The sequence below is a fragment of the Carettochelys insculpta genome, chromosome 15, assembly GCF_033958435.1.
Source record: "Carettochelys insculpta isolate YL-2023 chromosome 15, ASM3395843v1, whole genome shotgun sequence".
Lineage (NCBI taxonomy): Eukaryota > Metazoa > Chordata > Testudines > Carettochelyidae > Carettochelys > Carettochelys insculpta.
The window spans coordinates 39,795,848-39,821,612 of record NC_134151.1 but is presented as its reverse complement, the minus strand read 5'-3'; the positions used below and the strand labels follow the sequence as shown (position 1 = coordinate 39,821,612).

The window sequence follows — 25,765 nt, the reverse complement described above, 5'->3', positions numbered from 1 at the left end:
CTGCGAGGGATGCACAGGTACCAGAGCTCTCTACAACCACCTCTGCCCCAGGCTGTGACTGGCTCTCCCAGCACGCCAGTGTGTGGAAGGGCGACTCTCAGCAGGCCAGTCGGCGCTTTGGGAGCACTACTCCCCTGTCATTGCTCCGCCTCCCTGCACAGCACAGGGAGCTCTGGCTGCAGTATCACCCTTTACTGCTGCCCTGTACTGCCAGGTGGGAGGCCTGTAACTCAGCCAGCACGTGCGCCCATGGACAGTTACTGGGGCCACCCCCTGGAGGGGAGAAAGAAGCAGCCACAGGAGCCAGAAGTACAAAATTCAGATTTATTCTAGGAGAGGCTGAGCAGAGCCTTGCCAGGCCAGGATCTTCATACCCAGAGCCCCGGCATCTAGAGGCCCTCAGCAGCAAGCCCTCCACCCCCTGGTGCTAGCCGCTCAGCACCAAGCGCCAGCCCACCCCTCCTGACCCTGCTTCCCTGGGTGCTGCAGCTGAATGGGCAGGGGGAGCTCACCAGACCTTCCCACTCACTATGCTTGTGCCACTGAACCCACCAGGTGCTCCCCTGTGGGCTCTCGTTCTGAATGGGCAGGTCCCTCCCCTCACCCTGGGCTGGGCTAGTGGGGGAAAGTTTCTTCATCCATCCATCCATCCACTACTGCATCACAGCAAAGCCTCAAACCCGGACAATGGCTGGGCAGAGCAGGACACCGCAGTGGTGTTTGCTCTCTGGTGGGAGATGCTTCCTCTCTCTACGGCAAAATCCAAAGCAGCAGCAGAAGCCCCAGTGCAGAGGCGACACACAGAGCCCCTGCAACCTGTCCCCTGTGGCATGAGCCCTCTAGTCACTCCTTTGCTGGATTCTCTGCAGCTGAAGAACCAGGTGACAGGGCATCTCTAGCCTGGTCTGGAAGCTGCTCTGCAGGCTACCTGCATTGGCACCCAGCAAGGCTTGTTTGCTCTGCCTGCAACTCTCCACTGGGGCCAGTGGGCAGTGCAGGCTGAGTGCGGAGGGCATGCAGCATTGTCGGTGTCAGGAGAGGGCATCACCCCAGTGGGGCCAGAACAGGGGAAGAGAGAGGAAGAACAGGACGTCCCACTTGATGCTGGGCTTCTCTTTGCCAGACAGTAAGAATCACAGTGCACTGTCGCCCAGCCAAGGCAGCTGCTGGAGCCCAGGCAGAAGGATCGCTTGCTCCTCACTCACCCAGGCCTGGGCCTGCAGCGCTCCCAGCATCATCCATCTGGCCCTGGGCTTACCCCATGCTCTGCCTGGCCACCAACCCGAGAGCTCTTGCCCCTTCCCCAGTCCAGGCTGTCGGCTTCCTGTTCAGATTTTTGAAGACTCAACTCTCTCAATCCAGGGTGAGTCAGACTCAGCCGCTCTGGGCTCAGCCCGCAGCTGCCGCAGCTCCCGTTCCAGCACCTGGCTGCGGTGGTACATCTCCATGTAGCTTGCCTGGATCTCCCTCTGGTAACGCAGCACTTTCTCCTTCTCCTCCTGCCAGGTTTTCCGCTCCAGTTCAAAGTTCACAGCCTGCAGCTGGCTCTGGCGCCGCTCGCGCAGCAGCTCTGCCCACAGCCACTCCACCTGCTTCTCCGGGGGCTCTGTACTCTCCTCGTGAAGACCCCAGCACTTGGAGTCGTCAGTTTCACAGCCAGCAAAGTCCTGGCAGACTGGCATGGGAGCATCCCCCAAGGGGACAGGGGAGCTGGGCTCTGGTGGGGCCCGGAAGGAGTCCCCTAGCTGGGCCAGCTGAGTCTCCTTGGCTTGCACCTCCGCCTGGGCCTCCCGCAGCTGGGTCTTCAAGCTGAAGATCTCGCTGAGTTTCTGGGCCGTCTCCTCCTGGGAGTCTCGAAGCTGCTGCTTGAGCAGCGCGATCTCCGCTGCCTTCTGACACACCTGCAAGAGATGCAGAGAATGGGTGGGGAGCGGCACAGCCAGACATGGGGTGCCCAGGCACAGCAGGTGGGAGAGACCAGGAGATCCCCACTCAGTCCAGGGGCGTAGCACTACACCTGCAGAGGTCCTGGGATTCCCCCAGGCAGGAAAGAGGCTTTGCAGGGGTGTGAAGGGTCAGAAGGGACGGCTTGGATGGGAGGATACGGGGTCACTAAGCTTTTGGCTCTAGAAGCTGCTGCCACAGCTGGATTAAGTCAGAGATGACAGTGACTCAGCCACTCTCGGCCTTGTCCTGAGTCAAAGGCCCTCCATAAAAGCATTGGCGCTCGCTGTGCCTGAAGCCTGTGCCCAGGCTGGGGCTGGGGCTGGGGCTGTGGCTGGGACCGAGGGCTGCTGGCACTGCTGCTGGGGGCCGCAGGGCGGAGGAGATCTGGAGGGCTCCCCACTACGCACCTCCCACCTGGTCTCTTCTAGTTTGGGACTGACACCTTCACACTGCTGCTGCCGCCGCCTCAGCTCCTCACACTGGCCCTGGTGCAGGCTCAGCTCCTCCTGCAGCCGCTTCTTCTCCTGCTGTGCTTTGTAGAGCTGCAGCTGCAGTGCCCGCTGGCTGCGCTGGGCCTGCTGGGTCACCTGCTGCAGCTTGGCGACATACATCTGCTTCAGCTCGTCCAGTGCTTCCAGCCACAGATGCTGCTTGTCCTCATAAACCTGCTGGCACAAGGAGGAGTCTGTGCCCGACTCATGGGGTCAAGTGCCAAGCAGCCCAGCCCCCTTCAGCAGCAGATCCCACCGCGCCTTACAGCCCTGGAGCCTGGCTGTCTGGCATGGGGTGCAACAGCTCCAGGAGCCACCCCCCAGCAATACAGACATCTCTAAGCAGGGCTCAGCCAGCACAGCAGGACTCACTTCCCAGCCCTGGACCACGAGTACAAGGTTCTGAAACAGTCCAGAGACAGAATGTCCCCATTTTCTGAGCAGATGCAGGCTGGGCAGCTGCCCCTATGAGCCTCCTCCCACTGCCACCTGCCTTTGGTGCTGTGAAAAGGCTCCCGGTGCATGGGGATTTCCCAGGCCAGTGTCCCTGGAGCAAGCAATGGGAGCAGCAACACCGGATTCTGGAGGTGACTGCCCTCTCCCAGCCCTGCTCGTCCCAAACACAGTACACTGGAACAATACTGCCAGAGCGCTGCTCCAGGAAATCACGGCCCCCACACGGCTCTGAGCCCACGAGCTCCAGGACACTTCACAGCACGCAGCAGCAGGGAACGTGTGCAGCGTCAGCACTTCTGCGCGGGTGGGCTGCTGGGAGGGGTGGGGCGGGGAAAGTAGGCCTCGGGCCCCACCCCCTCAGCCCAGCCCCATTGCACTCACCAGGGCGAAGGGGTCTTCTGTCTCAGAAAGGCTCCGCTTCAGCTGCCAGAGCTCCCCAGTCTTCTCCTGCAGCCGGTCCTCCAGGTGCTTCACCACATCCTCCAGGGACCAGGTGAAGTCGTAGGGGGGTGGGGACTCCCCCAGACTTTGCAGGCGGCTCAGCGTGGCCATGCTCTTGCAGGACAGAGGTGCCTTCTCCACTGCCAGGGGGTCTCTAGGGCCCCGGGAGACCCTGTCAAGGGAGCCCCCAATATGGTTGATGTGGCCCATGGAGGCACTGAACTGGCCCTGGGAGGGTTTGAAGCAGGGCGGGTAGGAGGGGAAGCTCTGGATGGAGTTGTGGCTGGAATTAGAGGCCTCGTCTAAGCTGATAGTGTGCAGCAGGTGGGTGCGCAGGGGGCCGTGCTGGGAGGAGGCCCCAGTGCTGGTGCTGCTCTGGGACAGGAGGGTGTGCAGGCTTCCGTTGCTCTTCGACAGCTTCTGCCCTTTGGATGAAGCCAGGCCCTGCATGGAGACCAGGCCTTTCCCAGCCACTGCCTTGAAGGCTGATGGCCTGATGCGACACTGGAAGACAGGGGAGCCAATGACCAGCCTGGTCGCTGCACAGCCACCTAGCTCCACCACCCTCCACTGGAACTGCACCCCAGCCCATCTCCCCAACCACCGGGAGGCACAGGGCTGCCCCACCCTTTGCCCTGGACGTAGACATGACGTTTGCACAAAGGACCTCCCAGCAGCTCCCACCGGTCATAGCAGTTACCGAGGACCATCACCATGGCATCCTGCCTCCCACCAGCCACCGCACTCCACCCCAGAGGCAGACGCAGCTGAGGAGTGGCTGGTGCTGGGTGCTGCCCTGGACCCTCACCTTGTCAAAGCGGCCGCGTTCGGGCAGCGAGCTCTTAGAGAACTCCGCCCCCCGCTGGTGCTCGCGGGAGCAGTGCTCAGGGGACCAGTTCTCACGGTCACTCTCGTAGTCCCATTTGCAGGGTGCCCCTGGCACCTGGTGCTTCCTCTCAGCCCGGGGCTCCTTCCTGGTCCCTGGCAGGTAGCTGAAGAGCTCCCGCTGGCCCGGGCCCTTGCGGAGCAAGCCGTCCGGCTGCCGAAACCCCCGCGAAGCCCCCAGTGCCGCCTTCAGCTCCACTGGCGCCAAGTCCTGCTTCTCCACCAGGCTGCCCACGCTCCCCATGCTGCAGCCGTACTTCCCGGAGGCGAGGGAGGAGTCCAGGAGGCAGTTGCCAGGGTCACAGGTCACATGAGGGGCCTGGGCTGTTGCCATGGAGAATTAAATGGACGTATGGTACCAGCGCTGCCAAAGGAAGCAACCAACAGTCAGCAAGGGGGCCTGAGGGGAGGGAGGGGAGGGGAGGGCTCCCCCAGTCCCCACAGACCCCCAGCCAGCCAGAGGGGAGGCCCCATCTCCCTGCTCCCCCAGCAGGATGCCAAAGAACCAGCCAGGGAGGGGAGTTCGCTCCCATGTGCCATAAGCCTCACTGGCGCCAGCAAGTGGGCTCTGGCGAGAGCGGGGCTGTCCCAGGCCAGCTGCTCCCTGCAGGCGCCATCCGGAGGCCGGCCTGTTCCCCAGGGAGAACGCAGGGGCCTCTGCCACTGACCTGCTCCGCCAGGCAGCCAGGGCCAAGCCCCCGGGAGCCGCATGCTGGGCAGGAGCCGAGTGGTGCCACACAGCCACAGCTGAACGGCTTGCTCCTGTCTGACGGGGCGGTGCCCACACCCTGCTCCTCCTCCCACTTAACAAACCAAGCGCGCACCACCCAGCCAGGCAAGCAGGCTCCCAGGCGCCCTGCGTCACCTGCCCAGGCTCTGACCCCAGACTGCTCCCCGGACAGCTGGCCCCTGCAGAGCACAGCCAGGGCTCTGGCACAGCAGCAGGGCGCCCGGCTGCTCCACACATGCCGTGCCGCCCCCAGCCCCAGCAGCCTTCACAGCCCCAGGCTGCGGCACGTGGCTCCTCAGCCCAGCTCCAGGGAGAGCAGTTCTGGGGGCAGACGGGGATCCGGCCCGGCCCGGCCCAGCTGGGCAGACAACCCCACTCCATGGCTGCTCTGAGGCCTGGGGCTGGCAAACCTGGCTCTCAATAGCACAAAATCCAGCACCCAGCTTAACTCCCACTGGCAGCCACAGCAGAGGGGTTCAGACTGGCTGGGCTAGAGTGAGCGGCTGCTACCCGCCAGCCCCTGCTCATGCCAATCACAATGCCAGAGCGCCCAGGCGGCAGGTGCCGCCAGGCACTCCAGCCAGGCGGCTGGGCGCTGCTGCAGCTGGGCTGGAAAGTCTGGCTTGGGAGGGAGGAGCAGCTCCCCACAGGAACCAGAAACTCTTTTTCCACTGGGGCCTGATCCTGCCTCAGTAACAGACTCTTACCAGGTCTGCCAGACTCAGGACAGGGGTCCTGCCCCACCCCCTCTGCCTGGGCAGCCAGGCAAACAGCAGCCCAGGCCAGCACATACCCACAGCCCCCTTCATCCTCTCAGGGATGGACCCTGAGGCAAGGTGACCAGCTCCTCCGGACGGCCATGGAGCCTCAAGCCACCATTGCAGCCCTAGCCCCAAGGAGGGACATCTCAGCTCTTTCCTTTCCAGGCATCAGGGCCTGCTGCTGCTTCAGGAGGGCGCAGGGGTAACCCAGCCCAGCCTGAGAACTGGCAGGATGCCCATGAGCTGGGGAGGGCTCCTCGCTCCAGGCTGTGCCACTCATTCCAATGCCTCTCAGGCCACTGCCCACTCACCGCAGGCTCACACTTTGCCTTAGACACCTACGTCAGCAGCTCCGGCACTGGTAGGGCATTTCCATGCTGCAAGGACGGTCTCCAGGGCCTTGCTCCTCCTCCCCTGCCTCTGACAGGACAGCTAGCCAAATACCCCAGAGGCAGTGCTAACATGCTCTGCCCAGCCCAGCAGCCCTGGAAGGCGACTTCTCTAGTGGCCCCATTATACAGACTGGGAAAGTGAGACAAAGCGGGTGCGTGACGTGCCAGCAAACAGCCTTGCCATAACCTCACATTACAGCCAAGAACGAAGGAGCTCAGGCTTCTGCGGAAGAGCTGGGCTGCCCACGAGGGCATACTGTGTGTGCCGGGAGAGCACAGCATTGCCACGGCCCCCTCCCTCAGCTCCCTGCAAGCTCAGCCCTGGATACTGTAGTGTCTAGGGGAAGAGGAGCCTTCGCTTTGGGACTCCAGCGAGAACAGGACCTCAGTGTACGGGAGTGAGAGGAACTACCCAAATCTAGGCCAGCACTGCCAATGCCAGAAAGATACCTGCTGGGAGCCCTGGGCCAGGCACTGCCCTGACCCACGGGAGCTCCCGGCCTGTGTCACACCCCAGCTCTCTGCAGCAGGCTGTGTAAGCAAACACCTCCCCTGTAATCACCGCCATGCAGACCAGTCTGACAGCTCCTGCCCTGCCAGGCCATCTCCTGCCTCCGGAACCCAGCCGCTGCTCCCTGCCTTCCAATCAGCAGAGGAGGAGCCCACGTTCCGCAACGGCCAGTCTTCATGCAGCCGGGAGCTGAGGGGTCTGCAAGGGCTCTCACTTCTCAGAGACTGGGCAGGAGTCCTTGCACCTGCAGCACCAGGCCCCACACCCTGAGAACGCTGCAGGGACCAGACCGCACAGCCGGTTCCCCCCAAGGCTGCGGAGCATGGGTTCCACCTGTGCCCCATGGGCATCGCCTTGCAGGAAGCCAGTTCTGATCTGGCAGACCAAGACAAGCGGCACCCAGGTGCTGGCCCACAGCATAAGAACATAAGAACGGCCATATTGGGTCAGACCAAAGGTCCAACCAGCCCAGTATGCTGTCTGCCGACAGTGGCCAGTGCCAGGTGCCCCAGAGGAGGAGAACCGAAGACAATGATCAAGCGATTTGTCTTCTGCCATCTGTCTCCAGCCTTTGACTAAAGGCTGGGCACCATACCTTACCCCTTGCTAATAGCCATCTATGGACCTAACCTCCAAATATTTATCAAGCTCGTTTTTAAACTCCGTTAGAGTCCTGGCCTTCACAGCCTCCTCTGGCAAGGAGTTCCACAGGTTGACTGTGCGCTGTGTGAAGAAAAATTTTCTTTTATTAGTTTTGAACCTGCTACCCATTAATTTCATTTGGTGTCCTCTAGTTCTTATATTATGGGAACAAGTAAATAACCTTCCAATATTCACTTTCTCCACACCATTCATGATTTTATATACCTCTACCATACTGCCCCTCAATCTCCTCTTTTCTAGACTGAAAAGTCCCAGTCTCTCTAGCCTCTCCTCATATGGGACCCGTTCCAAACCCCTAATCATCTTAGTCGCCCTTTTCTGAACCTTTTCTAATGCCAGTAGATCTTTTTTGAGGTGAGGAGACCACATCTGCACACAGTACTCAAGATGTGGGCGTATATAGTTTTATATAGGGGAAGTAAGATATTCTTTGTCTTATTTTCTATCCCTTTTTTAATAATTCCTAACATCCTATTTGCTTTACTGACTGCCGCTGCACACTGCGTGGATGTCTTCAGAGAATTATCCACTATAATTCCAAGATCCCTTTCCTGATCTGTTGTAGCTAAATTTGCCCCCATGACATTGTATGTATAATTGGGGTTATTTTTCCCAATGTGCATTACCTTACACTTACCCACATTAAATTTCATTTGCCATTTTGCTGCCCAGTCACTCAGTTTGCTGAGATCTCTTTGAAGTTCTTCACAGTCTGCTTTGGTTTTGACTGTCCTGAACAGTTTGGTATCATCTGCAAATGTTGCCACCTCACTGCTTACCCCTTTCTCTAGATCATTGATGAACAAGTTGAACAGGATTGGTCCCAGGACTGACCCTTGGGGAACACCACTAGTTACCCCCTTCCATTGTGAAAATTTACCATTTATTCCAACCCTTTGTTTCCTGTCTTTTAACCAGTTTCCAATCCATGACAGGATCTTTCCTCCTATTCTATGACCACCTAATTTACAAAAGAGCCTTTGGTGAGGGACCTCGTCAAAGGCTTTCTGGAAATCTAAGTATATTATGTCCACTGGATCCCCCCTGTCCGCATGTTTGTTAACCCCTTCAAAGAACTCTAACAGATTAGTAAGACAATTAGTAAGCATCCTCTCCTTCCCTGTGCCTGCCAGAGGGGAGGGGACACATGGCAAGGCAGGCGCCATGCAGCTCCGTGCCTCTTGGTTACTGGAGCCTGGTTCACCTTGGTGGCAGCAGCAGCCTCTCCGGATGAACCATGTCAGTGGGACCTTCAGCCCTAGACTCACCCTGCTCCGGGTGGGATTAAACAGACACCCCCAGGGCCTTGGCTACAGTGCACCTCTCCTGAGGGCCTGCTTTCCCAGGGCTGCACTTGGGTGGCTGGGGAAACCGACCAGCCACCCCCGATACAAGAGGCCCTGGAGTACCATGGGAGTGGTGTGGGAGGCCAGGAATCAGGAGAAAGCAACCCCACCCCAAGGCCACGCAGTGCACTGGCTCCTGCACAGGGCCTGGGATTTACAGCTAGACAGCTGAACCCAGAGCCAGCCAAGGCAATGGGTTCCGACAGAGTTTTGGATAATCAGATTTGGCTTTCAGGCCCTATGGGACTTGCTTGACACCTCCTCCAACCTGCAGTCTGGGCTGCAATCCTGCCAGCCAGCTGGACAGGCAAGGTCCTAGCCCCTAAATCCCGCAGACCCCAGGGGGCTGGGCGCTGTTGACTTTGCCAGGCTTCCTCCCCAAGAATGCAGCTGCCCCAGGAACCCCGTCCCAGGCAGGGAGGTTGGGGTTTACTCTCCAAACCTGGCAGGAATCTCAGCACCAGCTGGAGACATCAGGTAATCGCTGCACCACCTCCCTGCCCAGCCACATCCCCGAGAACCGCAGGATCCTGGCCACTGCCAGGTGACAGTAAGTGACAGGCTGCTCACCCGGGGTCACCCAGCCCTTCCAGGGACAGTAACCCGTTAGCTAGTAAGCATGAGGGTTGCTGGCATGCTTGCCTGTTAGCCGACCCTGGGAGCGGCCCTGGCCACAGAGGCCCACGGTGGGGAGCAGGCCCACAATGCTTCAGAAGTGCTCTCATTAACCTCAGCATGTTAACCTCCCTACTCGCTTCCTAACCCAGTAATAACCAAGAACCCCCCACCAACCCCTCGCTTCGCGGGTGGCCACGAGGCACCTGTGGTGAGAGCAGGCAGCAGCTGATGTTTCCTGGCCCTTTCTGCCTCTCAGGCAGCCAGCTCGCGCCGGCAGGTAGAAGTCACAGCCTGGGAACAGCACCCGAGCGCCACTGCAAGCATCCCAGCCGCCATCCCGCGGAGTCCCCAACCACACCGCCGCCTAGCAGCCGTGCAAACTCCGGACGCGGCGTTCGCCCACTCACGCCACGCCAGCCCAGCACGACTCCTGCTGCCACACGCAGGTGCCACTAGCAGGCCTGGCAACCCCCAAGCACAGACTCCAGATCACAGTGGGGGCACCAGGCCGAGGGGTGGCGAGCGCAGCCCCCCGGGGCTCTAGCAGGCCCTGCGGTGCTGAGCATGCGGGATGCCCCTGAAGAGCCTGGTGCGGGCGGAGGCGCTGATGCCCGAGTGGGGCAGATGGGCTGACGTGCCCTGGTTCTCCCACGCTGCAGCGACACCATTCCTGCCGGAGGGGGTCACCTTCAGCGCCCGAGGCGAGCTCCTGTCCGAGCCCCGTTCTCTTCCCCTGCCGCTGGAAGCCCTCAGAGCCCAAGGCGTCGGCGGGGGCAGCGCTTGGCCCCGGCTCGCTGGAGCTGTGGCCCCCTGGCACGGTGCAGGGGGGGCCCTGCCAGTCTGCCGCTAAAACCCAGCGGTGCCGCGGCGCCCGCGGGGCTGACCGGGAAACCCACTGCCACGGGCGGCCGGGCCAGAGAGCCCCCGACCCTCAACGCTGAGCTCCGCTCCCGCCACGCTGATGGCCCGGGCCAAGGGGCTTCGCCGCCCCGGGCAGAGCAGGGAGCCGGGGGCAACAGCGCCCCGCGACGGGCTGCGGCCCCCTAAAGCAGGGCGGAGGCTCGGGAGATGGGAGCGCCCTGGCCCGGTCTCGGCCGCTGGCAACGGGGTTTGTCCAGCCCAGCTCTGCGGGCCCGGCCCCCCGGGAACCGCCCCCCATCTCCCCGGGAACCGACCCCCCCGCGGGCCCCGGGAACCGACCCCTCCGACTCCGACCCCAGTCCCCCCAGGAACAGCCCTCCCGGCCCCCCGGGAACCGCCCCCCATCTCCCCGGGAACCGACCCCCCCGCGGGCCCCGGGAACCGACCCCTCCGACTCCGACCCCAGTCCCACCAGGAACAGCCCTCCCGGCCCCCCGGGAACCGCCCCCCGGCCCCAATCCCCCCGGGAACCGCTCCCCCGGGGCCCCGACCCCAATCGAGATCCCCCCGGGAACTGACCCCTCCGACTCCGACCCCAGTCCCCCCAGGAACAGCCCTCCCGGTCCCCCGGGAACCGACCCCCATCTCCCCGGGAACCGACCCCTCCGACTCCGACCCCAGTCCCCCCAGGAACAGCCCTCCCGGACCCCCGGGAACCGCCCCCCATCTCCCCGGGAACCGACCCCCCCCGCGGGCCCCGGGAACCGACTCCGACCCCAGTCCCACCAGGAACAGCCCTCCCGGCCCCCCGGGAACCGCCCCCCATCTCCCCGGGAACCGACCCCTCCGACTCCGACCCCAGTCCCCCCAGGAACAGCCCTCCCGGACCCCCGGGAACCGCCCCCCCCGCGGGCCCCGGGAACCGACCCCCCCGCGGGCCCCGGGAACCGACTCCGACCCCAGTCCCACCAGGAACAGCCCTCCCGGCCCCCCGGGAACCGCCCCCCATCTCCCCGGGAACCGACCCCTCCGACTCCGACCCCAGTCCCACCAGGAACAGCCCTCCCGGCCCCCCGGGAACCGACCCCCGGCCCCAATCCCCCCAGGAACCGCTCCCCCGGGGCCCCGACCCCAATCCCGATCCCCCCGGGAACCCCCCCCGATTCCCGCCCCCGATCCCGATCCCCCCGGGAACACCCCGGCCCGGGGCGCGACCTGCCGCTCGCAGCCTGCCCGCGCCGCGGCTCCTCTCCGGCCCAGCCAAGTGCACGGCGCTTCCCGCCCGGCCCGGGCCAGCCCCAGCCCCAGCCCCGGCCCCGCGCCGGGGCGCAGCGCTCGGACCGGCTGGGGCTGCGGCCACGTGCCCGGCGGCGCCCCGGGACTCACCATGCTCGCGGCGCGGGCTCCGCGCGGCTCGGCCGGGGCAGCTGCAAAACCCGGCCTGGCCCCCGCGGCCGCATCGCGGCTGCTCTGGAAGTCGGCGCGGCAAAGCCCGGCCTGGATCGCGGCCCGGGGGCGGGGCCTGTCCTACGGGCCCGCCCCCAGTGCCCGGCGCTGCACGGAGCCCTTCCCCGCCCTACGGCAGGGCTCGGGGCCCCGGGATCCTCTGCGTGCAGCGCCTCTGCCCCACGTGGCTACCAGCTGTTAGCTGGCCAGCGCCTCCACGCCCGTGCCTGTTGGAGGACGCTGGCATGCAGCAGCCCTGGGCAGCACAGCTCTGCCCTGCCTGGGCAACAGAGACAGCCCACAAGGCAGCGTTGGGGTGGAAGGCAAGTATGCAGTGCCCCTGCCTCAGGGGCCTCTTTGCTCGCCCCGGCTCAGGCCTGGCCCAGCAGGCTGGGCGCTGGCCTGGGGCTCGGGGCCTCTGGAATTAGGCAATGTAGCACGATTCCAGCCACACTGCCCTTCTTGTCATTCTGGGGCCACCTTCATCCCCCTGTCACAAAAGGCACCACTGCACCGGACTCAGGAGACAACCTGAAGAGAGCTCTGGCACCCCAGCCCATTGCAAACTAGCAGCTACTAGCCGGGAAAGGCCCTGGAGACAGAAGGTTCTGTGCTCCTCTCTGCTTCCCTCTGGCAGAATGCAAATCTGCTGCCTCATGCCTCAGTTTCCCCATCCTGCAGAGGCGATAACAACCCTTCCCTCTTGAGCAGCGGGGTGATTATGAGGCTGTGCTGATGGGCCTGTCCAATGCAGTCAGAGCCCTTGGCTGCCAGTGCTGGAGTAAAGGACAAGTACTATTACTTGGACCTGCTCCCAGCCCCCTGCAGGCACTGGGATGTTTGCTGTGAACAAGCCTTGTCCCCACAGGAGGCTGCAAAGGGCCAGGCAGAGCTCAGCAGCCATGTGCACTGCAGGCTGCTTCAAACCAGGCCTCCAGCTATTTACAGGTACAGTGTCATCCCTTCCACTCATGGGCAGTATGTGCCCTCGCGTGTGTCCTTATTAGAGCCAGAGCAGAGCAGAGCAGAGGTTGGCTGAGGGTCACTGCACTCCAATGCAAACTGATGCTTGGCCACACAGCCCCAGGGCGAAGGGAGCATGTGAGCAGGAAATGAGGATCTACCTTGGTACTAGGTAGAGCACCGTTCCACAGGCGGGGGAGAGCCCAGGAGCACACAGCACTGACTCATCCTGCTGCAGTAGGAGCTACCCACATGTGTGGTTAGCACTGGTGGAGCAGTGACAAGGCCCTGGCTCTCCACAGGTGTACGTGAGCAATTCAGTGCTGCCAGGACTTGTTCACTGCACAGCCCTGGGGCTCAAGGCTCAGCACCTGGACATGTACTGTTGGGATTTGCATTGTGAAACCCACTGAAGTGGATGACAGGAAACAGACCTGGCCAGGAGTGGAACAGCTGGTTGTATGAAACATCCAGAATTTCCAGACATGCAGAAGTCAGTCAGGGCCTAGAAGTACACCTAGCTCTCCCCACCATGCAGGTGCTGCGCAGTAATGGGCTCCCTCCAGGCCCTTTGCTCCATTTATACAGACCATGTTGTCAATACCACACTAAATGGCACTTCTCTCTTCTCTCTGGAAGTCCTGATTGCTGAGAATATGTGGGCGAGATCCCTGACAGCCCTTTCATCAGCAGCAGTAATTTTAGAAGCTGGCCTTGCCTGTGAGGAGGCTGCACGCAGAGCCCTGATTTTGCTGTGTGCCGGATGGAGGGAGGGAGAGAAGCAGGGTAGCACAAGGGCTTTTTGCTAAACATTCACAGCCAGTTCACAGGGGGAAGGAGCTGAGGGAGCCTCTACTGCTCCCCTTGACATTTACACAGACCACAACACAGGGCTGAGCTCTGCGCTAGATCCACCTGCTTTAGTAATGGGATGTGACACAATCATTCCTCTGAATCAGGCCCGCTCACTCCCAGCAGGACCTGGCTTTGTTACTTTGCATCCCCACCCCAGCTGCTGCGGGCTCAGGGAGTTGGGATTCTGGGGCATGTTGACGGCTGCTCCAGTCACCAGGATGGAAGCGCTTGCCCAGCTTATTCAGAAGCACGGACCCAAGCAAAGCACCAGCATCTTCTATCCCCGGTATTAAACGCACTGCTCAACACACATCTCCTTCAAGCAGACACCATGGTAGGTTCTTAGGAGCTCCCTGGTTTGAAGCCAATAGGAATATTTACTGGTGCCTGACTCAGTTCCTAAACCATTGGGGTTGCCAATGTTCAGTTAGGCACCAGGCAGGGGAAGTCAACATTGTCCCGCAGCAAGGGACAAAAACGTAGGCCTGAGCTTCCCCCAGGCTCTGGTGCCCTGCACTAAGGCCCTCAGCACCCTCCTTGTCCAGGTGCAGGAAGCCGCTGGGGCTGGAAGAGCCAGAGGAAGGCAGGAAGGAGATCTGGCTAAGAGGTTCTTACAGCCTGGTGATTCTGCAACCCTGAAACAGCATGTAAGCCTCCTCTGCACTGATGCGCACACACGATTTGCCTCAGGCATTCTCCGTCTTTAAAAGCCTCAGTAAAAAGTGCCTCCTTCTCCTGGCTCCACGCGACTGGTTCACTACAGTTGATGCCGTAACATGTTGAAAGACCCAGTTTGCACAAGGCCTTTTACACAGTTTAAAGCTGCACTGGGTCATGCTGAGAAACACACCCACGCTTTGATGCCAATTACATCTTCTGCACACTTCTGAGGAGCACAACAGTTTGTCTGCAAAGGGAGGCAGTCTGTCCATGCATCCTGCCTCCCAAAGGTCATCTCGTCCTCACCCCACTCTCAGCAGTCGGTTCTATCAATCGCAAGGCCTTAGGGCCCAGACCTGCCTTGTCATGTTGATGTGCAGACCCAGCTGGGGTGTTTACAGGAGCAATACTAGTCATCTCACAGCAGGTGAAGTCCCCCAGCAGCAGTCTAGAGCCCCAGAACAGTCCTTTGCCATACGCCCACTTGGCATCACTCAGCTTGCCAGGCCAGGATGGAAGGGTACATACCCCAGCATTACGGGACTGCCAAGAGGCTCATGCTGGTCTCTGTCCACCCCCAACAGAGCCAGGGCAGGTTTGTACCTGTACAGGGATCCGTCCATGCAACAGGTTCCTCCCCTTCCTGCGTCACACCCCCGTGGCTACATTCGCCCATTACCGGGCAGTTTTTCCTTTGCTGCTTGTCTCAGCTTCAGTGCTCACCTCTCCCCGCGCCCCGCAGGGCTCAGGTCCTTGGGAGGTGTGTAGCCATGTATCTGGTACACCCCGCCCCCACAGCGATGCTGCAAAGAGCACCCACTTCCAAGGCTTGCTCTCCAGCACCCCCATCTCACCGGTGCACCTAGCCCCAGGTATCTCAGGTAACGTGGTGCCCCGATACCGCAGTGCCAGGCACAGCCGAACAGCCGCAGCAGCCCAGCCTGAATGCAGACATTCCCCTTCCTCAGCCCAGTGCTTCTGCACCGGCAGCTCCAAATCCCAGCATCCAGCAAGAGTCTCCTTCCCGCTCGCCCCCTGGACACATGCCTGATGGAACCCAGCTGATCTCTCCAGCAGCGCCTGCTGGGCTGATGGTCTCCCTGGCCACTGTGCTGCAGCTAAGGACTTACCCTGCTAAGCAGACAGGTTATGAAGCCCCCTCTGCTGCAGCCCACCACCCAGCTGCTTCTCCCAGGCAGCCTGCCCCCCAGGCCACCCTGTAGCACCTCAGGAAAACAGCCCAGCCACAGAAGCAGGGGAACACAGTCACTGGGTGACTTGGAGACTCTCAGGCCTCTTGTCCACCCCTGGGTGGGACACAGGAGACTGTCAGATCCCCACAAAGGGCACAAACCCTGCACACCTTCAGGGTAAGCCTTTCCCACCCTTCCAGCACTAAGGCTCTGGGCTCAGCTGCACCTGGATGTACCAACTGCAGGTGCTGAGGCTGCTCCGTCTGCTTGAGGTGCTCTGGTGTGAGACCCGAGCACTGACCTCCGTGCAGTGGTTGCCCTCTGTCCTGCCTTCCCAGAGCTTTACAAATTCATACTATTGGGAGCAGGGAAATGCTGCTGTAGCTGGTGCTTCCACAGTGCATGGGATGCCCCAGCCCCAAGTTCTACCCTGCGGCACCCCAGCCCAGGGGCACAGATGAAAAGGTGGTAGAGGAACCTGGAGACGTTCTGCCCAGTAAGTGCTAGAGGTGCTCCTGAGCCCTGGAGCCAGAGCTTTCCCCTGTCCAAGGCGCACAGGCTTGCCTCACCATGCTGCCCCACAGTCATCTGCCCTGATTGTTATTTATTCCCCAGGGTTTCAGCCCCATGAGCTCTCCTCCCCCCAACTCCCAATTCACAGCAGCTCCCTCCAGTGCCTGTTCGGACACTCAGAAAAACCCTTGTCACTCTGTCATGAAGGAACAGGGCTGTCCTGTTCCCTGGGTCTGCTTTGTGCTCACCCTCATGCTCCTGCAGGGGACTGCAGGATGGCCGGGGTGTTACCAGTGGCCAGTCCAGCTTGGGGGAGCCTTGTACTCTCCCCCGCCCCCATGGGCAGCCCTCACTCTGAGCAGAACAAGGCCCATCATGAAGAGCTGAGAGGCCGAGAGTCTAGTGTGTTTTTCCACCCAAGCAGAGCCTGGTGAAAGGCCCCACAGAAGGACTGTGACCCCCAGCCACACCACATGCATGGCCCAGGCAGCTATGATCCCAGCTGTAGTTTCCATCGAGTGGGAGCTGCAGGACTGTGTTGGGGCAAGGCAAAGGAAGCCCAGTCTCCACAGATGATTCTGGGGAGGAACCCTGGGCTGGATTCCCGGAGACTCCAGCCATGGCTCCACTGGAGTGACTCAGCAGCCATCACAGCACAGGTGAACACACGGAACAGGATTTCCTAACCCGAGCTGGGAGAGAGGAGGCCCCAGGAGACAGGAGCACTGGGCAGCAGCTATGCTGATGGAGAAGGCTGGGGGACAGTGTGAACTGTGACCCTGGCACAGCTGGTGCTCTGGGGGCGCAGCCCATGAGCAGGGACATGCTCACCACAAGACCCCGCAGATACAGGCTGAGCAGCAGGACCTAGAAGTTGCAGGGAGGGGAATGGGACATGCTGGGCAGTATTGTACCCAGTAAGTGCCGCTGGCTGCTGAAATCCCAGCCTGTGTTAATGGGGTCCTAGGTCCAGGACAACAAACCTCTGCTGTGAGCAACGGCCCCATGCCCTGACTGCTGCTGCAGGAGCTGGGCACTGGCAGGGTGAGCAGGGCGGGGCTCAGTCCATTGACCTCACATGGGCCTGACAGTTCTTTATTGTCCCCTTGTGCATGGTGGCGGCTCCGTGCAAGGAAGGAGCAGACTACCAGCCTTTGTGCTGGGGGCCGCAGCGTCTCCTCAGTTCTGCTCTCCCAGCTGCTCAGGCCCAAGCTCTGGGCAAGCTGCTCGGCCCTCTTCCGGCCTGTCACCTCTACGGCCCAGGCTTGTGCTCAGCTGCCCCGCTGCAGGCGCCGGGCACCTCGGCATAGCAGACACGAGTGAGGCCCTGGCAGGTGGCTCAGCTGAAGGTACACCAGGGGGTGTCGCTGGCATCACAGTCTAGTAGGATATTGAGGACAGTACAGGGAGCTCCAGCCACAGTCAGCGCCGTCCGGGACTCGATCCGATACTTCACATTGCTCAGACCCCCGTCCCGATCTACCTTAAACTGCTCCTTTGGGAAGACAACACGGCATTCAGTTCCCGCCTTGGGCCAGCTGGGAGGGGGCAGGGCCAGGTGGGGTAGCAGTGGAGAAACAGACTGGGTTGGCTCAGAGCTATGCATCCACTTGCGGGTCAGGGAGAGATGCTATTTCCTGGGGAGCCCCTCCTGCCCCCTCCAGTGCAGAGGTCAGTACGGCCCTGCCCCACCCCAGGGAGCTGCTCAAACCTGCTTCTGGGCAGCGATGCGCTTCTGGTCGCGCTTCCTCCAGGCTGGGTCGTGCAGGTGCTGGAAGGTCTTGTAGCCAGTCTTTATCCCTGAGGGGCGGAAAACCTGGAAGAGAGCTTAGTCTGCACTAGCCCCCGGAGACGCTGCCCTAAGCTGCATGCCCATGCCCAGGGCTGCCTGCTCTCCACCATCCCTCCCCGGCACCACAGGGCCTTTGGGGGGCTGGGCAGAGGGACCAGCAGGGAGCTAGGCTCTCCTCTCCCTGGGGCCGAGCACAGGCCTTCGGGTGGTTTCTGTGACCAGGAGACTCGAGAGCATCCTACCTGCAGGCCAACACCTTTGATTCGGCGATAGAACTCGTCATCCTCTCGGCCCCAGCCCCAGAAGCGGTTGGACATGCCATTGCACTGTAACGAGAGCAGGCCACAGGCAGAGCTCGGGCTGCCCTACTTTAGCGTTCCCTCTGAGCTGCACAGCTCCCGATAACAAGGCCGCCATGGTCAGGGAAGAGGCGCTTCTCCGCAGCTGCAAGAGCCCCCTGCACACCCAGCCACAGCAGCTCCCTGCTGGGCCCAGGGGAGGGGATGCATCTCCAGTGGCAGCCATGGCTGGGGGAGAGGCACCTTCTCCAAGTTCTTCCCCCACTGTCCCCAGCAGCATGGACCTGGCATAGCGGTGCCCTCCCCAAGTTCAGCCAAAGAAGTGCCTCTCAGCTGGCCTGGAGCAGGTGCAGTGAGAGAGGACTGGGGGCAGCTTGTTCCTAAAATCCCCTCATTCCCAGCTCCATCCGAGATCCCACAGCTTTACCCCAACACCTCAAACCCTCATCTGCAGCCCCGTCTCAGAGCCAGCATCCCCTCAGCCCCTGAAACGCCAAGCCACTTAGCCCCCAGCTCTGGCACTGACGGTCCACGCGCAGAATGAGCGCTGTTACGCACATCAGCATGGGGAGGATGGGCCGCACCTCATCTCGGTACTGGTGCACGTGACAAAATTCACTCCGCACATGGACAGAAAACAGAGGGAGCGCTGTCCCCTCCCTCCACGCACCCAGCCCTACGGACGGAGAGCAGCCCCAAGGGGCAGCCTTGCGTCCAAAGACCAGAGCACAGCTCAGCCCACGAGCCCCCGCTCCTGAAGCACAATCGTCGCTCCCTCCCCCCATTGCGCCTCCTCTGTCGTGGTGGAGGGAAGTGACTCACCAACAAGGACTCCTCCCCCGAGCTCTCTCTGCCAGAGACTCACCATCTCATAGTGTTGCTTGGTGAGCAGGAGGATGCCTCCCACATAGGTTTTATAGTGGTACAGAGGATGCAGCTCTGGGGAGGCCACATGGAAGGGCCCTGTCTCTGGGAAGCCATAGTCCAGCTCCTCGCTGCGCGGCAGGAGATCGACGTCATGCATGGCGATGTAATCAGTGTCATTCCCGCTCTCCAGGAAGCCAACGTTGATCAGAGATGCTCTGTTAAACCTGCTCAAGAAACCAGGAAAATCTCGTCCCAGTCTAGGAGCATCAGGTCTCTTTTCAATGCAGAGCAGGCTTAGCTGTCCCCCAGACAGGCTTAGTCACCACTGCCCTCTGCACCAAGAGTTTCTCCCGGCTTCACCATTGGGATCTCATGCCCCAGGTACTGCAACTCAATGCTGAAACCACATGCAGGAAACACAGAATAAACCCAGGCCAACCAGGGCTTTTGGTCGCTGAGGCTAGTATGGGGCTAAACCAAGTAACACCATCAGTGCCTGTTCTAAAGGCTGGAGGCTGACCAGGTACGACAGATGTTTTCAACCAGTGTGCCCCAGCACACTGACGTGCTTGTCAAAACTGTCCAGGCGTGCCATGACATGTTGTCAATTTCCCTTGCTGTGGCTCTTTGCACAGCTACCAGGAGGTGAAATGCTGACCCTGCAGGGCCCTGGACACACCACGAGGCAGCTGAAATGCTGCTTCCTAACCCAAACGAGCTGGTGGGGAGCTCCCCCCACCTCCCTGCTGTAGCAAGGTGGAGGGAGGGAGGGACAGACGGAGGTAGCCTGCTGGAGCTGGGATGTGGTTTAAATGCCATGTCTTGGCTGCAGTGATCTGGCGGGGAGGGGAGCCTGCTTTCAGTGGTTGCTCATGTATGAGCGCCGCGTTGAGCAGATTTTGATAATCATAGACTACTAGGACTGGAAGGGACCTTGAGAGGTCATTGAATCCAGCCCCCTGCCCTCATGGCAGGACCATCCCTGACAGACATCTATCTAACCTGTTCTTAAATATCTCCAGTGATAGAGATTCCACAACCTCTCTAGGCAATTTATTCCACTGTTTGACCACCCTGACAGTTAACTTTTCCTAATGTCCAACCTAAACCTCCCTTGCTGCAGTTTATGCCCGTCGCCTCTTGTTCTATCCTCAGAGGCCAAAAAGAACAAGTTTTCTCCCTCCTCCTTATGACACCCTTTTAAATACCTGAAAACCGCTATCATTGTTGCCCCTCAGTCTTCTCTTTTCAAAACCAAACAAGCCCAATTCTTTCAGCCTTTCTTCATAGATCACATTCTCTAGACCTTTGATCATTCTTGTCGCTCTTTTCCGGACCCCTTCCAATTTCTCCACATCTTTCTTGAAATGCAGTGCCCAGAACTGGACACAACAGAGGCCTAACCAGGCTCTGCACCCATCCACAGGCAGGAGTGACTCTCACTCAGCAGGAGAACAGCAGGTTTATAGCCGACAGGACACAGCATCGTACAGAAGAGTCAGTGCAGCCGGCAGAGACAGCCAGTCCAATCCATGTGTGGGAGAGGAGGTCCCGAAGGGCCACCGGAGCCGGGGCCTTGCCCCCTCCTTTGTCTCTCTCTCTCCCAGCCCAGACTCACTGCTCCCAACTCCCAGTTCCAAGTCAAACCCCTCAGGTTCCACCTCCTCCTTCGTCTGCAGCCCAGAGGTATCACCTGGTCACCACGTGAACCTCAGCAGGAGCCCCCCACCCTGTGTGACCCCCACACAGACACACACATGTATCCCCCATGACATCACATCTCTCCCCACTTCCAGACCGAACCAAGTGGGGTCACTCAGCCAGTGACCTGGGGAAGTTCGGGGCCCTCCCCACGTGATCGGGCATCGGCCGTACCCTCGGTGCTCCCCTTGATGTTACCACCTCCATGTCATAATTCTGCCGGGTGAGGCTCCACCTCAGGAGCTTTGCATTGGCCCCTTACATGTGATGCACCCAGGCAAGACCCTTTAGTTCCCTCGGGCTGGTCGGTCTCCCTGCTTTGGCCTCCGGTCCATCAGCCACATTCTCAAGTCGGGCAGGCAGAGCCCATACAGCTGCTGCAGAACCATTAGATCAAACAGCTCATCTCTGGTCTGGGCCCTGCCCTGTCTGCCCATCAGTCCATACAGCTGCTCCAGCTGTTTGGAAATGTTTGGAATTCAGTCACTGTCCAGTAAATGAAGGTATAAATGCTTTCCACCCCTGGCATTTAGTCATACCACCAAAATGGTTGTGCGCCTCAGTTTCCCCATCCATGCCACACAACAGGTTTGGAATGTTCCTTCTCATTTACCTCAGACAACTTCTGCAATTTGTCCAGATCATTTTGAATTATGACCCTATCCTCCAAAGCAGTTGCAACCCCTCCTAGCTTGGTATCATCTGCAAACTTAAAAAGCGTACTTTCCATGCCAATATCTAAATCAGTGATGAAGATATTGAACAGAACTGGTCCCAGTACAGACCCTGCAGAACCCCACTTGTTATACCTCTCCAGCAGGATTGAGAACCATTAGTAACTACTCTCTGAGTACAGTTATCCAGCCAGTTATGCACCCACCTTACAGTAGCCCCATCTAAGTCGCATTTGCCTAGGTTATTGATAAGAATATCATGCGAGACCGTATCAAATGCCTTACTAAAATCTAGGTATACCACATCCACCGCTTCTCCCTTATCCACAAGGCTTGTTATCCTATCAAAGAAAGATATCAGATTGGTTTGACATAATTTGTTCTTTGCAAATCCATGCTGGCTGTTCCCTATCACCTTACCACCTTCCAAACATTTGCAGATGATTTCCTTAACTACTTGTTCCATTATCTTTCCGGGCACAGAAGTTAAACTGACTGGTCTGTAGTTTCCTATGTTGTTCTTATTCCCCTTTTTAATGATGGGCACTACACTTGCCTTTTTCCAGTCTTTTGGAATCTCTCCTGTCTCCCACGATTTTCCAAAGATGATACATAAAGGCTCAGATATCTCCTCCATCAGCTCCTTAAGTATTCTAGGATGCATTTCATCAGGCCCTGGTGACTTGCAGACATCTAACTTTCCTCAGTGATTTTTAACTTGTTCTTTTTTTAATTTATCTTCCAAACCTAACCCTTTCTCACTAGCATTCACTATGTTAGGCATTCCTTCCTCAGACTTCTCGGTGAAGACTGAAACAAAGAAGTCACTGAGCATCTCTGCCATTTCCAAGCTTCCCGTTACTGTTTCTCCCTCCTCACTGAGCAATGGGCCTACCCTATCCTTCGTCTTCCTCCTGCTTTTAATGTATTTATAAAAGATCTTTATTTCCCTTTCTAAAACCTTTCTAGGCTGTCACTCTCACATCTGGCAACATCCGCAATCCAGCATTTTAGTTTGTTGGACAACCACTTACCATGGGTGTGGCCAAGTTTCCCATAGTCCCATAAAGTTTGTTTACTGCAGGGGTCAGCAACCCCCTGCCCAAGTGCCAACAATGGAACACAAGGTGGTAGCTCAGCCTCACCCCGCCTCTCCCATGCAGCTGGCTCAAAGCCAGGCCGCCTGTGGATTAACAAAAGATCAGCTAATGCCACCAACCAGCACCTCCACAGGAAAGTTCTGCATCTTAATTTATTTATTAATGAAGCTGTTGGAAGCAGGACTATTAGTGACTTAAACAGGTATCACCGGCACTCGGACTGTATAGAGGTGAAAAGGTCAAATTTCAACACTCTGCCTCAGAAAGGTGGCTGACCCCTGGGTTACAGCCATCAGTCCTGGCCCTCAGTGTGCTGTGCTGTTATTTGGCTGTAATTTACCCCTAAAGTCTTCTAAGAACCCAGTAAGCAGTGGAAGTGTTGGTAATGCTGCCAGACAATACTGAACACCCATGGTCTGGCAAATTCTCTTGTTTGACACCCATCAAGTCCCGAGTGTGCTGGACTAGAGAGGTTCAACTGTACCAACATGCAGGGCAACGTAGGCTCTTGGGAGTGTTGGCCCACATGGTTGGGCTTTGGGTGGAGTATTAAGGTTGTTTTGAGAACATTTCTTGCATTATTCCCCTGACTCTCAGGGTTCCAGTCTCAGTGTTCATAGTTAGGAAGAAAGTCAAGTAGCCCACAGCTAAATTTCCCTCTTCTGCTCCAGTCCAGCACTGAAGGAAGGAGAGTGAAGAAGGAAAATAATCCTTTACCCTTCTGCACGCAGACTGACTACAAAACTATGCCTAACCTGGCATCTCAAGGCTCAGAGCATCTGAAATTCCCACCCCAGCTCTGCCTAGTTCCAACACTCTCAGCCCAGCAAAGAGAAAAGAAAGGGAGCTTGCAAAGCCCGGAAGGTCACACCCCCCATCAGAGAGTGAGATATCCATTTTATAAACAGAAAACAAGGACATGGCTGCAGTGACCTGCTTGGGTCAAAGAGCAAGCCTAGAACCCAGAAGTCATGGCTCTTCTGTAGCCCTGAGAAGTGACTACTCTAAACCTAGCACCCTGCACCACCAAAGTGCTTCAGTGGCACAAGGATTGCACCTGGGACAGAGCATAGCCCTGTAGGGGGCACAGGACCATACCTGTAGTGATCCACCTGGTTGAGCACAAAGATGTGGTGGCGGATCTTCTTCCTGCTGAGGAAGCGATGCATGTGGGGCACAAAGGCCAGCAGCTCCTCAAAGCGCTCCCGAAATGGGACCAGCAGTGCCAGGCGATGTGGGCCCCATGAAGGGTCCTCAGCCCACAAGGATTGGGAAGCCGGGGGGCAAGGCTTCAAGGGGTCAGGGGCTGCTGCCACACGGTCCTGACGAGCCACCTCACCTGAGCAGCTGAGCTGCAACCACAGGAGTGAGGCGAAGCCCAGGAGCAGCATGAGGAAGAAGAGCTGGAAGATGGAGCATTTCCGCAGCAGGAGAGCCAGCAGCCGGCGGGGCCTGGGGCAGGGGAGAAAGGGGGTCTAAGCACAGAGTGTGCTGTGCTCTTGCAGCTCTCCATTACCCTCCAGCCATCCTGGCCCTCCCATCCCCTCCTCCCTGACCCCCGAGCCCCTCACCTCATCACCCCCCCCCACCCATCCCCTCTTCCCACTCCCCCCTCCTCCCTGACCCCCGAGCCCCTCACCCCATCACACCCCCCCACCCATCCCCTCTTCCCACTCCCCCCTCCTCCCTGACCCCCGAGCCCCTCACCCCATCACACCCCCCCACCCATCCCCTCTTCCCACTCCCCCCTCCTCCCTGACCCCCGAGCCCCTCACCCCATCACACCCCCACCCATCCCTTCTTCCCACTCCCCATCCCCCCACTCCCCCCTCCTCCCTGACCCCCGAGCCCCTCACCCCCACCTCATCACACCCCCCACCCATCCCTTCTTCCCACTCCCCATCCCCCCACTCACCCCTCCTCCCTGACCCCCGAGCCCCCCACCCCATCACACCCCCACCCATCCCTTCTTCCCACTCCCCATCCCCCCACTCACCCCTCCTCCCTGACCCCCGAGCCCCTCACCCCATCACACCCCCCCACCATCCCCTTCCCACTCACCCCTCCTCCCTGACCCCCGAGCCCCTCACCCCATCACACCCCCCACCCATCCCCTCTTCCCACTCCCCATCCCCCCACTCACCCCTCCTCCCTGACCCCCGAGCCCCCCACCCCATCACACCCCCACCCATCCCTTCTTCCCACTCCCCATCCCCCCACTCACCCCTCCTCCCTGACCCCCGAGCCCCTCACCCCATCACACCCCCCCACCCATCCCTTCTTCCCACTCCCCATCCCCCCACTCACCCCTCCTCCCTGACCCCCGAGCCCCTCACCCCCACCTCATCACACCCTCCACCCATCCCTTCTTCCCATCCCCCCCTCCTCCCTGACCCCCGAGCCCCCCACCTACCCCGCCGGCTTCCCCCGGGACGGGAACATGTTCCCGGGCGGCGCCGGGAGCCACCCGGACACGCTGGCGCCGACGCCGTGTGCGGCGCCGAGTGGGGCCCCCCGAACACACGTGCCGGCGCGGCCCGTTCCGCCCACGCGGAGGTTCCGGCCGACAAGCGGCTCACGCTCAGCGGCGTGAGCCGGGCGGACCCGCGGCCAGGGGGCACCTGCGACACGCCCCGGCGGAGGGAAGGAGGGTCCGCCCGCAGTCTGACGTAGGGTGACCCGCTGTCCCTAGTTCTGGGCCGGCCCCACTGGCTGAAAGCCACCAGCCATGCCCCAGCCCCCCGACTCCCCAGGAGCACCTTCCACGCCCGGCCCCATCACCACCTCACCCGCAGGGCCCGGAGCTCCCCTGCAGCGTGCCCCCGGTCAGCCTGCCACCCCCCCTTCAAAGGGAGCTCGCCCAGCTATTAGGGGAAAGACTGCTCTGAAAGAGGGTTTTCACTGAGCTATGGTCACCCCCCACTTCTCCCCCGGGCAGGCAGCAGGCACAGGGCAAGAATCTGGGCATGCACACAGGCTCTTCCTTAGAGAACTCTTTATTAGAAATCCATGATACAGGACAAAGTATTCACAGTCCATAACCAAGTGGCCCAACATCCCCCTTGCTCTTCCCAGAACCCCACTTTGCTTCTGTGCTTTAGGGGGAAGGGATGCATCAGTCCCTCTATTTCACTGCTCCACCTGCACCAGACTAGGGCCATGGCTGCCCTGCAGCCCAGTGGAAGGGGAAAGCTGGCTGCAGCACTGTGGATCACGCAGACGAAGATGACTGATCCATCCCCTATTACCAGCAAAGAATGGTGCTAATTGGCCATACTGCACCATATAGAACCACATAGAAAAGGAGATGCCCAACCCTCCACCAGACTCACAGAGTGCTGAAGTGGAAAGATAAGACTGCTTTATCTTGTGATCCAGATTCCTGCTAACAAACTAATGCCAAAGGAAAACACGGGATAAGCACTGAAATATGCAGCCACCCTTGCATAGAAACTTGTGTGGTTCTAATCCACAGTACTCATATAACACAGAAAGGTGATCAGCACCATGGTAACACTCATGAAAGATATACAACCCCACTGCCTCAGCCCCAAGGCAGCTAGTTCCATCACTTCAGTCCCTTCACATTATGCACCTTAC

At 59.6% G+C, this 25,765-nt stretch overlaps 2 protein-coding genes across 5 annotated transcripts; both read right to left on the bottom strand.

Annotated features, from left to right (window-relative positions):
* Positions 1–318: 318 nt before the first annotated feature.
* N4BP3 (NEDD4 binding protein 3) lies at positions 319–11,688 on the bottom strand. 3 transcript variants are annotated; one of them, XM_075009477.1, is made up of 6 exons: positions 9,445–9,762; positions 7,245–7,337; positions 4,144–4,584; positions 3,276–3,839; positions 2,355–2,612; positions 319–1,901 (listed from the first exon to the last, which is right to left on the bottom strand). In XM_075009477.1, exons 3-6 carry the CDS (start codon positions 4,552–4,554, stop codon positions 1,329–1,331), a joined length of 1,806 nt encoding a protein of 601 aa, XP_074865578.1. In that variant the 5' UTR covers positions 4,555–4,584; positions 7,245–7,337; positions 9,445–9,762; the 3' UTR covers positions 319–1,328. The 3 variants fall into 3 exon arrangements, with proteins under 3 accessions (XP_074865578.1, XP_074865577.1, XP_074865579.1); XM_075009476.1 differs by lacking the exons at positions 7,245–7,337; positions 9,445–9,762 and adding an exon at positions 11,489–11,688; XM_075009478.1 differs by lacking the exons at positions 7,245–7,337; positions 9,445–9,762 and adding an exon at positions 11,318–11,348.
* A 4,179-nt stretch (positions 11,689–15,867) lies between these two features.
* B4GALT7 (beta-1,4-galactosyltransferase 7) lies at positions 15,868–24,696 on the bottom strand. 2 transcript variants are annotated; one of them, XM_075009499.1, is made up of 6 exons: positions 24,579–24,696; positions 23,264–23,617; positions 18,689–18,914; positions 17,767–17,850; positions 17,444–17,548; positions 15,868–17,227 (listed from the first exon to the last, which is right to left on the bottom strand). In XM_075009499.1, exons 1-6 carry the CDS (start codon positions 24,605–24,607, stop codon positions 17,072–17,074), a joined length of 954 nt encoding a protein of 317 aa, XP_074865600.1. In that variant the 5' UTR covers positions 24,608–24,696; the 3' UTR covers positions 15,868–17,071. The 2 variants fall into 2 exon arrangements, with proteins under 2 accessions (XP_074865600.1, XP_074865601.1); XM_075009500.1 differs by having other exon boundaries at positions 23,264–23,568; positions 24,579–24,656.
* Positions 24,697–25,765: the final 1,069 nt, after the last annotated feature.

What these genes read in the sequence shown, in the direction of transcription:
- N4BP3 (XM_075009476.1), bottom strand. Translation starts at nt 4,554, where the DNA reads ATGGCAACAGCCCAGGCCCCTCATGTGACCTGTGACCCTGGCAACTGC. An exon ending in AACGCGGCCGCTTTGACAAG is followed by an intron (nt 3,840 to 4,143) that starts GTGAGGGTCCAG and finishes CCTGTCTTCCAG; the next exon opens with TGTCGCATCAGGCCATCAGC. An exon ending in TAGAAGAGACCAGGTGGGAG is followed by an intron (nt 1,902 to 2,354) that starts GTGCGTAGTGGG and finishes CATCTCTTGCAG; the next exon opens with GTGTGTCAGAAGGCAGCGGA.
- B4GALT7 (XM_075009499.1), bottom strand. Translation starts at nt 24,607, where the DNA reads ATGTTCCCGTCCCGGGGGAAGCCGGCGGG. An exon ending in CCAAGCAACACTATGAGATG is followed by an intron (nt 17,851 to 18,688) that starts GTGAGTCTCTGG and finishes CTCTCGTTACAG; the next exon opens with TGCAATGGCATGTCCAACCG. An exon ending in GCATCGCTGCCCAGAAGCAG is followed by an intron (nt 17,228 to 17,443) that starts GTTTGAGCAGCT and finishes GTCTTCCCAAAG; the next exon opens with GAGCAGTTTAAGGTAGATCG.